The sequence below is a fragment of the Pygocentrus nattereri genome, chromosome 1 (assembly GCF_015220715.1).
Source record: "Pygocentrus nattereri isolate fPygNat1 chromosome 1, fPygNat1.pri, whole genome shotgun sequence".
In the NCBI taxonomy this organism is placed as follows: Eukaryota; Metazoa; Chordata; class Actinopteri; order Characiformes; family Serrasalmidae; genus Pygocentrus; species Pygocentrus nattereri.
The window spans coordinates 9,882,381-9,899,056 of NC_051211.1; the positions used below are offsets into that span (position 1 = coordinate 9,882,381).

The window sequence follows — 16,676 nt, forward strand, 5'->3', positions numbered from 1 at the left end:
GATATTATTGGGCTTAAGTGAGACTTCACAAAATGGGCCTAACGCAAAGCAAAGAATGAGGGCTTTGCATCTAATGTGGGACTGTTTGTGGGCCTCTCCCTTTTGGGCCCAAGTGGCTAGGATGACTGAGGAGTATAAAGTCCATCCCATAGCACATTGTCTGTCCTTCTGTGGGACAGATCTGTCCTACCACACAGGATTATGAGGGCACAAATTGGCTTTGAGATGTTTCATTAATGCTGCCAGAATTATACTGAGAAATGTAACTTTTCCTTAGTTATAAGGACTGGTGGTTACTGTTGTTATGCCGTGCTGTTTCTTATGTATTGAGTTTGTGTATCGTGTTTTTTCCCCTGAATATCTAATATCAACTGCGAATCACTTAAGTGAGCAATTCATTTTTAAGAGCATCTACAAACATGTAAAATAGTACTTCATCGTGATGCGTCGAATGCAGTTGGTATCAAATTATTCAACGTTTTAGTTGTGATGTGCAGTCTATTTATTAAATATATTTAGACTTGTTCGTTATTTAACATTTATTTTCCTCCATTTACTTGATTTCTTTCGAGACCATGTAAAAGACAGTAACTCGGTACCCCAGCGCGCCCCCTGTGGTTCCAGCCTGTACTGCACCCTCCTCCTCCTGGGCCGATGACGTAGCGGCTAGTGTGGCCGCTACAGCGGTGCGATTTAAGAGCAGCAAGAAGGAGCCGAGGGAGAGACCCACTGAGAGAGGGGGGTGAGAGAAAAGCAGGGGGCTTCGGGGCCAAAATTAAGGAGCCAGCGGTCGGGTTGGCTGGGATGGAGCCGAGCGTTTTCACTCTAAACAGCGAATGCGGCGTTTTAGCAGCGTCTGTATAGTGTTCACTCCGGTTTGCCTGCGTTTCGTCGAGAGCTGAGCGAGTCTGCAGCCGCTCCGTCCTCGCGCACAGAGCCGTTAACGTTAGCTTGCTTGGCTAGCTGCTGTTGCTAAGCTCGGCTAGAAAGAAATGCTAGCTGGCCTCGCCGCTGAAGGAGGAAAAGAAAGGTAGCTAGCCAAGTCCGAGCGAGAGAGACATTTTCTTTTTCTTTCAGCAAACCTGAAAGTGCGTTAAATCACAGTAAAAACTGTGACACTGTCAGTTTTTCCTCCGACCTAACGTTAGTCTTCCGTCTCGACTTGGCAATATTTAAAAGAACTGTTTGTCGACGACACGTTTACAGAAAGTCAACGGACAGTACAGTCAGCTTTGTTTTTTTGTACAAAAGCTGTTGTTTTTTAAATTAGCTTAACGAGCTTTTATGGTCGGTTTCCTCCACCAGTGTTACTGTCGTCGTCGACTTTTACACAGTGTTTACCTGCGGTATCAAGAACCACACGAGAGTGTGATTTTTTTTACCTATTTGCGGTTTATTTATTTTAAAATTCGCGCTGATCAACCCAGCGGACTCGGGGCTAACAGTTTTTGAGGAGACACTTTGTGAGATCTTGTGTTGGGAGTACTTAATGTAGTTAGCCGAGGCTGTGTGTTTGGAGCCTGTACGCTTTTTTAATCTCTGTTCATTTAGGTTACGTTACTTGTGTTTTCAAGTCTTCACGCTTCGTCTCGCTTGAAGCTTTCTTTTCTTGTGCGTTCATTTTCGAGCACGACCCCTTGTGTGTGTGAGTGGGGTTTTTTTCGTTCAGTTGGTGCATGTGGTCGCATTTTTCCTCCTTCTTCTCGGCTCCTCGCTGTTTTGCGGTCGTCCTCCATGCCCGCTCCCGCAGCAGTTTTCACTCTCTGCTACCTAACTAACATTTTTCTCCGAGTCTGAAGGAACTGCATGTGCCTTTTAATCCTCCTTAGGATCGTCAGTCGTACATTTTTTCGTGGGACTTGGTACATGATCACGGACCCGGGCACTTAGCTAAACTCCATTGCAATTTTTTGCGAGGTCTCTCTAAAGAAAGCATGGACGATCAGACCCGCATGCTTGGTCTAGGCGGGGGACTCGGCGCCCTATCCCAGGCCGACGTGGGCGACCCAGACTCCGCCAGGAAGCAGCAGGCTCTCGGTCAGCCGCAGCAAGACATAGGGGACATCCTCCAGCAGATCATGGCCATCACGGACGAGAGCCTGGACGAGGCGCAAGCACGGTGAGGAGAGGACCACGTTTCTAAAGCTGGCACACATTTATTAGCCTGTTGGCTTTAGGAGGCAGGCGTGTGGCTTGTCCGTGTTGTGTGAGACGATGCTGTTTTGCTAAGGCCGGGTATTACTTACAATGTGTTTTTAGGTCAGATATTCACTGTACATCTACGGTAAACGCATTTTCGATGGGGAAAAAGTTGTTTTAACCCCTTAAACTAAGCTATAAAGGCACATATGCTTACGTTCCTCATTTTTCTAAATACACATCTTACATATTAGTTTCATATTAATTATTGAGTAATAAGTCTAAAGACTAGTAACTTGATATTAGAGGGGAATTCCACCGATTTTCAAAAATGTTTTCCATAATTCAGCGGTTGATAAGTCAAATCGCTCAACGATTTTGAAATAATTCATTTGTTGAGAAACTGACCAACACAGATTTTTCTTTACAGTGGTGGTGATAGGAACCAATAGGAAGCTCAATGTTTACAGCACAAAAACAGCAGTTTTATTTTCTCTCCAAACCCACCAGTGAACCTACACGTGTTGATCGTGTGATGTTGATGATGGTAAAATCTCAAATAAGTTCAATACATGAAAGAATACATTTTCTTTACTGGCCACTTCGCCTCATTGAATCCTTCCACCATGAATAGATTGATTCAAAATATGTTTTAGACCAAAACTTTCCATAAAACTACCATGAAAGAGTGTCTCAGTCATCGGGTAGGGTATTCACAACCATTTCATGGTTAATAACTTTCTGTGAGGGAGATTTTAGAGGTGGACGTCTGGTTCCTATAACCACCACTGTGAACAGTTCTGACCCTTCAGGTTTATCTAGAACACCGCGTTTCACACTAAACCAGTCTGGATGGCTCTGTTGACATGTTAACTATTTAATGATGCAGACGTTGTGCAAAGTCGGTCGAGTTTCCCTTTAAGCATGCATTCACGAGGTTAGCTGTCCTCACGTTTCTCATTGCAAGTTTTTGTCAGCCTATATAAGCGACTGTTTTTTTTTGTTTTTTTTTCCTCTGTCTCGTGTGTAAACCTCTAAAGACGAAGTGCTCAGTTGCCCTCTGTTTGTTATGCTTAAACCACAGCTATGCTTTTTGTGAAGCCTTGTTGTTTGCACAGTTTTCACCGGACTGAAAATAGCGTACCATGGAAGTGTAAAGTGGGATAATCTCCACTGATTAACCATCTTTCTCAGAAACAGTATTTAATTCCTTAACAGAAATGTGGAGAAGTATCAGCCATTGAAGTGCTGATGTGTTTGCGAGGAGCACACATGGCCTGGAAAAGCCGTTTGGCCGACCAAACCGTGAGCCCCGGTAGATAAATGAATGTGATTAATCTGCTCCCTCGTCATTAGCATAGCTAATCAGGCAGCTCTTAATTAAGCCATCGCCGTCGAGGGTTTGCTGGGCTGCTTCGTGGCTGAGGTGCAGGCCTCAAAAGCGTGGCTCTTCATTTAAAAGGGTTTCAGCACGGAAGCCTGTACATATCGACTGTGGTTTAATCGATCTCTCCTCGTATGTGAGTATGTTCTCATGAGCCATTCGCGACTGAAGAAGGGTTCTTGGTGCCGTGCGAAGGTTAACAGCACAGAAAACTCTCGGTCTACACCCTCCATGCTTTTTGATGGAGGATTGTGGACTGCTCGGCGATGTGTCATTAGCTCGTGATTTTCCACCAAACCACTTGACCACCTGGTTCTCTTAATTAATTCACTTCTTTCACCCCCCCATCCCTCCATCCATCCATCCCTCCCTCCCTGGTGTTCATCCTTTTCATTGTGTGCAGGGCGCAATCAATTCTCCTATAATGTGTACGCGAGTGCAGCTGTCCACAAATCGAGTTTCTATTAATGAGATTGGGGAGGGGGTTACACAGGCAGTTTATGAACGCAATGAAAATTGCTTTTTACGAGTGGATTACAAGTTAAAGGGCTTTTTTTTTAACCAGGCTGTGTCTTGTACATGCCCATTGTTTTGTTCTTTTTCACTTAGGTCATTTTGATGATTGTTTATCTAAAAATATTCCTAGGCTACGTTATTTTACCAGGCCTAAGGTTATTTAGACTTTTTAAACTCCTACCAAGACACGGAAATGAAAAGGAAATAGATCAGCAAAAATATAATTTTCACAATTTTCCACTTACCCTTGATGTATCTGGTCAGACATGTTTGAAGTCCTGATTTTGCTTATTTAGTTCATAGCTGGAGCTGTTAGGCTGGTATTGCTAGCAAACACAAAGTCTATAGTCACTTAAATCCTTTTCATTAATACATGCTCAATTTTGCTCAACCTATTCATACAGACATCTAGGATAAGGACTTTTTTTGCCGAATTATTACCTCACCCTAACCCTATATGCATATTCTTATGTCGAGGTGTGCAATGAGGCTAAGGAAATAAAAAACTCTATCTCTTCATAGATTATGTTTGCAGTGATTGTGCTCCAGCTTGTGTAAGATTTTGAGCTATTGTATTTTATGATCTCTTGAAGTCTGCTCCAAACACTAAATAAGAATGATTGACTATCACTGCACTTTAGCTTGTCTAGTTGTTTAGCTTTTCAAATGTTCTGGAGTGCGGCAGATCTGGTGCAGTTTGTTTAAAATGCCATTACCACACATGAAATTGGAAAGGGTCCCGGTTGTCCATATACAACTGGTGTGACCTTTGTTTCCACTCAGAAGTAATAAAGAAGAAAGAACTTGTTAAATGAAAAGCAGGTTTTGAACTTACTTTTTGGCGTAGTGGTGTGGCCGGCTGTAACAGGCAGTACAAGCTGATGGCAGGCTTCTTTCCTGAACCCTGTCAGTGGTGGGACTTCTATTTCTTGCATGAAATTACTATTTTTTTCTTTATGAAATAAGTTTGTAATACTAAAGTTTTTAAAAATATATATTTTTCAATTTTATATATCATAAAAGCATATCTATGTGAATTTACTAGTTTGGTTCATAATTTTTAGCCTCTATCAGTGGTCAGCCTGCTTTTTAGACCAACCTCCCTGAGCAGTTCACTTCCAGCAAACCTAACACACCTGACCCAGCTATTCAAGATTTTCTGAAGAACGTTGGTTGGAAATAGTGCTGGGCAAGATTGATAAAATTTAATCGCATGATATTTTCCAAATAAAATTTAAAAGCTAAAAGAATGAGTAAAACCTTACATTGATGGTTTTGACTGGACTGTTTTGTATCAGATGGTACCCTGTATAATACTCAATTGCAATAAGATAACCAGACAGAAACCACTAGGCTGTATTACCTCTTACATTGGAAATCTTACGTGTTTAGTCACCATAACGACTTCAGTTAGGACTGTATTTAGGACAAAAGCTATTACAGAACAACCGTTCTTAATTTTATAATTTTATCCTAACTCCTAACAGTACTGTAGAAACATCCTAACTAAAGAAAATTTCCTAAATTCTGTCCTAAATTTATGACAACCCTGAGGTGTCTTTCTATCGTCTTATGCAGTGTGAGGCAGCACAGTTCACTATAACTAACATAATGATGTTAGATTTATCTGCATCAGAAACCTTGCTTAGACTTATAAGGGTTCTTTTCCAGCAACATTTTTAATTTACTGCAAACACGACTTCTAATGTCCCCTCTTATTACCTTCATGTGTTACTGTTGATGAGATGTTAGGAGGAATAACGTCAGCACAGTTAGTTAAAGTGTTTGGGAAACAAACTGTGGAGCGGTGAAGCTCTGATAAACAGCACAAAGCACTGTCATAATATTCTTAACTTCAAGTTTATCAAGCTGTAGTTTTGTTTGACCTGTTTTACATCAGTAAAGCTAGCTGTCTGGCTAACTACCAGGATTATTTTGATTACATGTTTACATTTTAGCTGTGCACGTGTGGTTGGTTGCTAGGCAACAGACATGACAGTTGAATGACATCTTTGATTTAATACGGACCCAGATTTCCAGAAACTTGCTAGGTCTATTCATTTTGTCTTTGTGTATTTTGAACAATCTACAGCACCCAGCTAATGACATGCTTCGTAGTTAACTGTCTGTACCACTAAGACTAACTCACTGTTGTAGTATGACACCAGTACATTTAAAAATGGTATAATTGCCCAGCACTAGTACAAAGATAGATGTGTGAGAGGGTTGGTGGCCTTTAACGGGGTTCCTTTGGGACTATGCTGTATAGTCAAGTTTTCTCATCCAATTCTTCAAAGCAGCACTAACACTGTTCATGTTTTAGACATTCAGATGATATCTACAGAACTGCTTTCTGCCTCTCGTTTGCAGTTGAGTTGTTTTATGGTTCCTCCTAATGCATCTTCAGTCTTTTAAGAATGACTATGTACACCACATTTAAAGCAAAAGAAAGATCAGTGATCAAATTCAACCCATGTTTCAAAGCATGGCTAGCCAGCTCTGCTTCTGAGGATCTGCTGCTGTGCAGAGCTTAGTTCCAAACCTAATCTAACTCATCAGATCCACTTAATCAATATTAGTTTAATGAATATTAGGGCCAGGTGTGTTGGAATAAGTGGTACATCTGCAGGAATGGGTTTAGGCAGCCTTACGTTGAAGGAAAAGAAAAATAATTTATGCAGTACTTTCTTATTGTACCTTCAAACAAGGACTGTCAATAAATATAAAATCTGAAATACTTGCAAATGCTGCATTCAGGTGCGCACAATTTGATTTTTAATTTGAGAGCTTGTTCTATTAATGTTCTATCTGGTTTAGCCTTTTTCTGTCCGCCACTAGGCTATAATGAGAAATTATAAGTGCCATGCTTTGGTGTAAGTAAACCGTTTTTTTATTTTAACACTGATTACAATACATCTGTGCAGTGCTATACAGTTTAACATGAGCACCGTGAATTTCTAAAAGAGTAGGAGTCATTTAACACAATTAGATTTTTTTTTTTGAGTTGGTTATACCAGTTATAGAAACACCAGAAAAAAAACTTCAGAGGGGCCTGTTTTAGAAGGGAGAAATAGTGCCTGAAATCATTGCCATATGTCCTGACTACAACTGGCAAACATTACTGTGAAGCCCTACCTCTAAAACTTCATTTACTCTCTGGTTATTACAACACTGTAAGGGAGTGATCAGGTGCAAGCGGTAGTGTACTTGCAGAAGGGGCTTTTAACTGAATCATACATCATCTTTGGTCATACTATAGTCTTGTACCCCGGTAAAAGTTTGAACCTTTTATGCTGATTTTAGTCACGATTTGTCTGACCTTGCAACAGCAAGAAAGGCGACTTGGACTTGATAAATGGTCAGTACTAAGTGCTGCTTAGCAGGCCGGATGTGAGCCCTATTGCATGAATTTTTTTTGCTCTGTCAAATTGATGGTGCTATAGTGAAAGAGAGCAGACCTTTTACTGGCTGATTTCTGAGAAACAAATCAGACAATAAAAAATGTTGAATTACCAGAACTTGCACAGTTTCACCAGATGTTCATTTGTGATGCACTGACTGCTGATTCCACTGTTTTTAGGTGAGCATTAGAACAGATTTTCTAGATACTGACCCAACTACGAGACAAAAAAGATGCATCACTGTTTTTTTTTTTTGTTTGTTTGTTTTTTTTAAGCACTTGCACTGTGTTTTTGATTCTTTGAGTTTTGCTCAAGTCGTCATATTGTACCCAAAGATGGCCAAGGCGTTGTCAGAATAAGTACATCTACCTGCAGATCATATGCTTCCAAGTTTGTTATTCTCTCTTGACCGTGAGGCTTCTGCCTCAGCCTCACACAGCCATTGCATGGATGGGTTGGGTTGTGGTATTACTGGGGCGGTGGAAGGCAGTGCCAGTGCAGTCCATGCTGGCTGCCCCCAACCTTTCACCTTGTTGCCCTGTGTCCAGATGCTGGCAAGAGGAAGGACCAACCGAGTGGGGCGGAAGAGGTGACCCCACAGAGGGAGGGGCAGCTGGGGGGGGCACAGTAGGGGGTGCCCTGCCTCTCAACTTCCAGCACAGGTCAGTATGGGACTGCATGTGCACCCCCACCCCACCCCGCTCATACCTTCCATGCCAATGGCAACTACTCATTCAGTCTCTGTATTGAGTGACAGAAAACCCAAACACTCACTCTCTCAGTGGTACTCATTTGTTCTTGATTGACCTTGTTTAAGTGTTAGGTGTTGTTTTTTTTTTTGTTTTGTTTTTTTTTGTATGTTTATTCCGTGTGGTTCTGAGGTTGCCTTGTAAGTAGGATTAGATATTAGATACTCCGATGGGTACTCAAGTACTTGGTTAATAGTTTTAGGTGCCAGTATTCAGATGTTGAAGTCACTGTTTGGGTGCGAGAAAATATAGACCAGCTACTCATTGGAGTGAGCTTTAACAGAGTTGTGCATTTTGCATGTAAATGCAATTAAGTAAATAGGTTTATTTTGCCACTATGAAACATGGCTCAACTAGTTATGGTCAGTATGACACTGTTTCATAGAATTGTGAAAAATAGTCACAGTCTGCCAAATCACACCTTGTGGATATCACCAGTGCTTAAAGAACACTGAGCAACTGCATGTTTCATTAAAAAGAAATCATAATTAGTTGAAAGATTGAATACACATCTTTGTACTCCTAGCCTTGATAGCATTTGTAAATGTAGCACTCTTAGCACATTCTGTCTGTCTTATTAAACTTTGGAATACTAAGTACTTTTGATACATGTCGTGAAAATGTTTTTAAGAATTGCAGTATTGTATTTTTGCCATATTGCCTGCATTTCTAAGGGCGCATTATGAGACCAAGATTGAGAAGGCAGAATTAGTGCTACTGTAACTCTAGCTTACTCTGCAAGAAGCAATAAATGAAAAAATGATTTTACTGCGGTTTAGGTAATAAAACATTCAAGTTTTAGTTTGCCCATGTTAACATTATTATAGGTGGTTACAAAAACCGTTTGACCTACTTCAGAAGGGGCATTCCTTCCTGTATTTGAGATATAGAAGATTTGTCTTAAAGAGTGAGTAAAGAATAATGTTGCTTAGGGCTTCAAAAATTAGTAATTTTTTCCTACTGTCTGATTTCATCTGAAATGTTTCAGCCTATTGCTTTTGTTGTTATCTTTGAGCTCAATCATTATAATCAACAGTAGGAATAACACAGAGTTTCTGTGTGGTAGGAGTTATGAATATCTGCATGTTTTGTTTTAGTGAAAAACAGTGTGTGATACATTGTAGGCTTTAGGCTAATCTGAGGGTAAAATATCAGGGGTTCGTTGTATGCCTCAACCCTTTGGGCCTCATTATTTCCAGAAAGGAAATGTCTTTGGTTTATTTCTCCATAGGTCAACTTCAAGGAAGAGTCTTTTTAACATTTTATGCCTGGTTCTGGAGAAAGGGAAAGAACTGATCTAGGTCCAGGCATATGTCAAATTGTGATTAATCATGTCACTATACAAAACATCTTGAGTATATTGTCACTACTTGCAGAACACTGGCCAACTGCGTGTTTCATTATAAAGAAAGCAAAACTAGTCCTGGTTAACTGCATTTAGAGCAGCAGAGTTTGCTGAATGTTAAATAAAGATCATTGTATTTGCAGTCTTTGATATTATTTTTAAAATGTGTTGCTGGTTCTTTTTTCTCTGTTCCAACTAATCAGATCGGTCTGAAAAAAATAAAGGTAACATCCTGTATCGTGAAAATTTCTTAAGTCTACTGTGATATATTTTTGCCATATTGCCCACCTCCAAATTGATCACAGTTGTTAACTAATCACTGATTGTGTTATTCATTAAATAGACAGTGGATTTTACTACATTGTTTTAACCAGAGTAGATGTTCAATAGGAAAATGACACATAATAGAGCCAACTATAAGCTTAATTATCTCATGTTTTATTTAGGGCTTCCTGTACGTTGTGTCAGATGACATGCTGGGCTGTGAACATAGTATAAAATGACATGCTGGGCTGATATTCTGGCCAAATTTTGAATTAATCCATGCTGTCAATAGGGAGTCCTGAAATTCCTTTAGTCTGTGGCGGGGTATAATCTTTGTCTGAAAAGCTGTCACAATCCTTATTTTACAGAGAGTGAATTATAATCCATGTCCATGGTTGTCAAGCCTTGTGATAACTGGCTCTCTCACAAGTGACTGGCGTAAGCGTGAACACGTATATGCTAAAAGATGCTGATCCGGTAACTGAGCCAAAGGTTACAATACAGGGAATGAGTCATGCGTTATAATATAGCACTGTTTAAAATTACTGCGCATGAGCCTTATAATGAGACTGAGCTCTGGAGCCTGTGCTGTGCATAATCAGTGATTCAAGAAGAACTGGCTGCAGGTAGAAATGTAAAATCTTGCTGAAGCTTGTGAAGGGTTAAACAGTTTGGGTTTCATCAGAAACTGTTTTTGCATGCATTGTTCTTATGATTTGCACTGACAAACTTGATTTTTCAGTCATGCCAACCACTTGACTATTACTGAACATTATAAAAGGTTGAATTATTGCTGCTGGAACATCTGGTTCATTTGTTTGCTGTTATTGTAAGCAAAGGTTCCCACGGCAGGCGCGTTAATAAACCTAAGCAATATGAATTTTGCTTATGGGAGGCCACATAATGATGGACTGGAAAAAAGACAAGGCTTTGCTTGTGTTGCTTTGTATCGTCTCTGCACAGTCCACTCTCAGGGTGTAAAGAGGAGGTGGGAAGAGCACTGGAGGGGAGATGGTGCTTAAACAGCTTTTCCCTGAAGACAAATTAGCACTATGCTTCATTTAACTCATTTAGCTGTAGAGAGGCTGAAGGACTACTACAGCACACCCTGCATCGGTTATAACTGAAATAGCTTTAAAAGCATTTGGCTTTCAAGTCTTGTAATGTCAGTAATGGCTTGTACGCCGTAACTTGTCTGAGACTTTGAACTGAATAATAAATTATGTTGTGTGGTGTTTTGACCAATTCCCTTTGGATTTAAGAATAAGAAACTTGGCAGTCATAACTGCTAGATGTTCGGCTGCATTAAATTTCAAAATTATATCTGAGTGCCTGAAGTTTACCTTTGTAAAAGTACACTCACCTAATGTTATTATATGTTGCAGTATACAGATACTATATTCCCACACACCAAGCATGTCACCCCTGTGGTGCAAGCTTCTTGCAATTTTTTTTTTTTTTTTTTTGTCAGTGAACGTATGAACCTCTTTTGGGTAGTTATGGAGTGATTTCAGAGTCTGAACAGAGTTGTACTGATGTGCACACTCTCTCTTTCTCTTTTTTGCAGGAAACACGCCCTGAACTGTCACAGAATGAAGCCTGCTCTCTTCAGTGTGCTGTGTGAGATCAAAGAGAAGACTGGTAAGTTATTCGCTTTTTTCAACTCTACCAGATTTTTGTGCAAGTTTTCTGGAGGTGTCACTACACTCTGTCTCAACTAGTGTTTTTTTCCCCCACAAAACTGAACTTGGTTTAAGATTGGTTGTATGGAAAGATGGACGTTCATCAGATGTCTGAATGTCCTTTTTGTCCTAATGTGACTTCTTTCTTCTAGTTTTCCAAAAGTCCCACTTTTGTCGTAGTTTAATAAAAGTGAATATAGAATTCACATGATTTTGAGTATGTCAGATGAAAGTACTGGAAATATCGAGCTGTTCGTGGTACATGAGCCGAGTCGCACGTTCTGCATTGATTGAACGCTCTCGTCACCCGAGCTTAGTCTTCATCCACATTGATGATCCTAGTCCAGTAAGCTGTCAGCTCGTTCATCCTCATGTGATGCCTGAAAAATCCTCTGCTTCTATTACCAGGCAAGACATCCAGCCATCATGTTGTGATTTTCTGAAACATTTGACTCCAAGTACTTATCTACCATAAGGACAATATGAATAGCTTTTAGAAGCCAGGGTTGTAGAAGCTAGAGTATCTTTTTTTTTTTTTCCGGTTGTACCTCATGAGAGTCCACTTCAGTCCTCCATGAAGCATGTCCATGTAAAAATACAGTGTAGAAATGTTGAGCAGGCAACAGTTTACGGCGATCTGTCAATAACCCGGCCTCGCTTCCCCCTAATTGGATGCAAGAAACGGGTCGGCTGGAGGAAAGGGGGTGGGTGAGGGGGGATGTCCCTGTTGCCAGGGCAACCTGCTGTCTTATTTACCTAATGTCATTCACTTTGATTTTCACATTTAGTCTGCCAGCTGAGAGTGGGCCTGGGAGAGATGCAGCACTGAAAGCGAGGCACAAGATCCTATAGGGGTGACACAGACCATATAGAGAGCAGAAAATCTCTTGTTATGACCAAACGGAAGCCTGAATTATTGGTTGTGAAATGCAGCCTTTTTTCCCATACGATAGGGCAAATGAGTACTGTAGTTAAAATAGGTCAGACTGCTGTAGTATATATATCATATTGTTGTATTGTTGTAGTATATGGAACTGAGTGGTGTGTGTGTGTGTGTGTGTGTGTGTATTTTATTTATATATATATATATATATATATATATATATATATATATATATATATATATATATATATATATATATATATAAAATAGAAATGGGTCGAGTGCTGTAGTACATATGCTGGGGTACTGTAATAAATAGGTTGGAATAATATAGAATGTAGCTTAAAGCACTTTAGTGTATAAGCTGAGGTGCAGTAGTCTGTAGGCTGGGTCGCTGTAGTATATACACTAGAGTGATGCAGTATAATTGTAGTGTGTAGGTTGAAGTGCTGTAGTCTATATGCTCAGAGACTGTCACTGAAGTGCTGTCAGAAAAAAAGTATTTTTCCTTCAGTTCAATTCACTCAAAAATGCATATTTGACTATTAAAAAATGTCCATTTGGGTCTCTTGTCATATTTCAGTTAGTATTATTTGCAGACATTTGACAGCACTTTAGCAACCCAGTCATTATGAATATCTCATATGAGGTGAGTGAATGGTCTGCTATGGATGGCAGACCTTTTCTGACAAGCCAACACTCTACATATGGATGCATTGTAGTGTTGTAAGCTAATAATCATGTTGTGGTGATGCATATAAAGTAGCAAAGAAAGCTTTTCGCGTAGGGAACGCAACTCTGTGTGTCACTGGTGTGGGAGATTTTATGGAGAAGAAAGCCATCTTGTGACTTCAAGTAAAGAACCTCTAATTTATAACCACCCTTAGTTTTTGAGGATACGTCATATTTATATTAACTGCCTGCATGTGAATTTAGGAAACATAGCATTTGCTTAGAAACATGCTGTTTACTGAAGTTATGTATATTTTGTTTATTTTTGTTTAATGCTTTTATTTTTATGTATTTAGCATTTTTAAAACAAGTAGAAAGTTTGAATTTAATTTTAGACCCTAGCTAACAGTGTATAGGCTGGACTACTGTAGCATTGTGACAAATAAGCATGTCAGGATATTTATGCCTTGAAATGTTTGGTGAGGCTCAGGTAATCACGCTACAGGAAGTAAATATAGGTTTGAGTATTGTAGTATAACTATGGTATATAATACAAACGGTTATTATTTAGGCTGGGTTACTGTAGACTAAGTGGTATACAGACTAGGCTGTTATATAGACTGGGCTACTGTAGAATAACTGGTGTACAGGGCAGCCTGTTGTATTTTGTAGGCTGGGCTGCTGTAGAATAACTGGTATACAGGGCAAACTGTCGTATTATATAGACTGGGCTACTGTAGAATAACTGGAATACAGGGCAGACTGTTGTATTATATAGACTGGGCTACTGTAGAATAACTGGAATACAGGGCAGACTGTCGTATTATATAGACTGGGCTACTGTAGAATAACTGGAATACAGGGCAGACTGTCGTATTATATAGACTGGGCTACTGTAGAATAACTGGAATACAGGGCAGACTGTTGTATTATATAGACTGGGCTACTGTAGAATAACTGGAATACAGGGCAGACTGTTGTATTATATAGACTGGGCTACTGTAGAATAACTGGAATACAGGGCAGACTGTTGTATTATATAGACTGGGCTACTGTAGAATAACTGGAATACAGGGCAGACTGTTGTATTATATAGACTGGGCTACTGTAGAATAACTGGAATACAGGGCAGACTGTTGTATTATATAGACTGGGCTAGTGTAGAATAAGTGGAATACAGGGCAGACTGTTGTATTATATAGACTGGGCTACTGTAGAATAACTGGAATACAGGGCAGACTGTTGTATTATATAGGCTGTGTTACCGTAGAATAACTGGTATACAGGGCAGACTGTTGTATTATATAGGCTGTGTTACCGTAGAATAACTGGTATACATGCCAGACTGTTGTATTATTCAGGCTGGGGTACTGTAGTATAAGTAGTAGTATGTAGACCTGAGTATTGCATTTTATATGGACTCTGTATTGTACTTGTGGCATATAAGAGACTTTTTTTTGCAAAACTAAAGCATATTAGCCTGAGTATTTCTATCTATCTATAGTATCTATAGTATCTATAGTATATCTATATATATGTGTGTGTGTGTGTGTGTATGTATGTATGCACGCTAGGATATTGTAGTATATCTGTAGTATGTAATAGATTGATGTACTGTACTCTATAGACTGTTGGTGTGCACAGCACCCCTCACACCTCCATAGGTCTCAGCTGGAGTCCTGTTGGCTCGTTGTTCTCCATGCCTGACCTGGCTGTTTCCTGCACCTTCAAGACCCCATACTGCTATTAGGTCCTGCCCCTGGAATGTGAATAAAACAAGGTGCTTCTCTAGCTGCATGTACCTTTATGACAGCAGTCATCAGCTAGCTCTCTCTCCCTCTCCCTCTCTCTCTCTGATTTCATCTCTTTCTCATTCATATAGTCACTTCGACTTTTTACTCTTTCCCACTCTGACTTTCTGTCTTTCTTTTCCACTCACCTACTCTCTGTCTCTTTGCTCGCTCTCTCTCTCTCTCTCTCTCTCTCTCTCTCTCTCTCTCTCTCTCTCTCTCTCAGTACCGAGCAGCAGGGATGAAAGCAGCCAGAGCTCGGGTCTATCCCCGCTGCTTCGGTCTTGTCCTCTCCTCCTCCTCTCTCTCTCTCTGCCTCGCTCTCATTCTTGAAAGAGAAGACTTGCTCTGAACTCCAGGCTTTGATATGATAATGGATGTGTGTGTGTGTGTGGGGGGGGGGGGGGGGGGGGGGGGGGTGATGGGGGACTAGGGGAGAGTGGGGGATGGTCGATGAATTCCTCTGAGCACTGCAGTTGGGGAAGATTGTTTTTATTGTTAAGGAAATGTTCTGCTCAAATGCAAGTTGCCCTCTTGCAAAGGGTCTTCCCATTCCTTTTTGTCTTCTGTTAAACATGACCTTCATATGCGTGAAATTCTAGATAAGTTCATTAATCTCCTTACAAACGAATTAAGAGAGGTGTGTTTTCCTTTCATTCTTTCAGCCTTTCCCACCCCATCCCCCTTTTAAGAGTTAGCACAAAATGGTAGCTTGCTGGTGAGCGTCTATGCATTTCAGTTTGTTGTTCATTTTTGATTAAGTTATCTTTCTTCCCAGTGTCGTAGCCAGAAATAAATTTTGAGGGCTGGTTTATCACAGCGACCACAGGCTACCCATTCGTTAACTGTATTTGCTGTTGCTCTTGCAATAAAAAGTGAAATGATTAGTTATCAGAATTATATTTTCGGGGTTGACTTTCCAAGACTACAGGCAAATGAAAATTGACAGATTAGCGCTTTAGCATGCAGATAACTGCAAAAGACAGACTTTAAATCCCGTTACTACATAAAAAAGACACGTAATATAGACCTAATGACCTGGAACTTTACCAGTGCCTTGAAAAGCTTCGAAAGCACTGACAGAATGTCATTAAAAGTATTATTTAATGAGCTAGGTTTATATGGACAGCAGTTCAGAATCAGAATCAAGCTTTTTGGCCAGGTATGCTATGCATACAAGGAATTTGGTTTTGGTTACAGGAGCTCACAGAGCATTGTATCAGACAGTTTTGTTCCATATGTCTACGCATTGTAAGATTTATTGTATATAAATGTCTTTTGTAGATTTTTGGGTGCTCTTGGTCAGGTTAAATTAAGTAAAAAAAAAGTATCCATCTATAGATGACATATTTTAATGCATGGTTTTGTTTGATTACTGAATATTAGGAAGGGGGTAAAGCATTACATGCTGTCTGTGCAAAAGTTATGGTACTTTTATGGCCAAGTTTGTTTACTGTAGAGGACTTATTTTCATTGAAAATCAACAAAACATCATTTGACAAGCTGTTTGAACTTGTGCATATGACTGTATATTGGCCTTGCTTTTTGTCTTTTGCAAGGAAGATATCAGTATCTTTTTGAGCCATTCCATTAATTTTTACAGCTGCTCATGAAATGAATATGGAGTTTTATAGTTGTGTATTAATACAGTTTACTGTCCTTTTCAAGTTGTAAACAATGCCAAATCACTGAAAAAACACTTTCTTTAACTTTGACAATTAACTGTAAATGTTTTTAAGTCCCGAAAGTATGTATCCCTTTGTTTGGTGAGAGAAGAATACAATGGAGCAATCATGGATGACAAACAGTTAAGTTTCTGTTTGAACTGGAATGAATGGCAGTGACTTATTT

The 16,676-nt window shown here is 39.8% G+C and overlaps 1 protein-coding gene across 6 annotated transcripts in view; it reads left to right on the top strand.

Annotated features, from left to right (window-relative positions):
• The first annotated feature begins 668 nt into the window (after positions 1-668).
• Positions 669-16,676, top strand: part of pbx4 (pre-B-cell leukemia transcription factor 4) — a 42,483-nt gene continuing 26,475 nt past the window's right edge. For 2 of the 6 annotated variants that reach the window (XM_037538347.1, XM_037538339.1), the window contains exons 1-2: positions 671-2,119; positions 11,366-11,439. In XM_037538347.1, the coding sequence (XP_037394244.1) occupies positions 1,935-2,119; positions 11,366-11,439 (259 nt within the window). In that variant the 5' untranslated portion in view covers positions 671-1,934. Of the gene's footprint in view, positions 2,120-7,988; positions 8,103-11,365; positions 11,440-16,676 lie in introns of all 6 variants that reach the window. The other 4 variants (XM_037538336.1, XM_037538345.1, XM_017701566.2 and 1 more) reach the window with 4 other exon arrangements.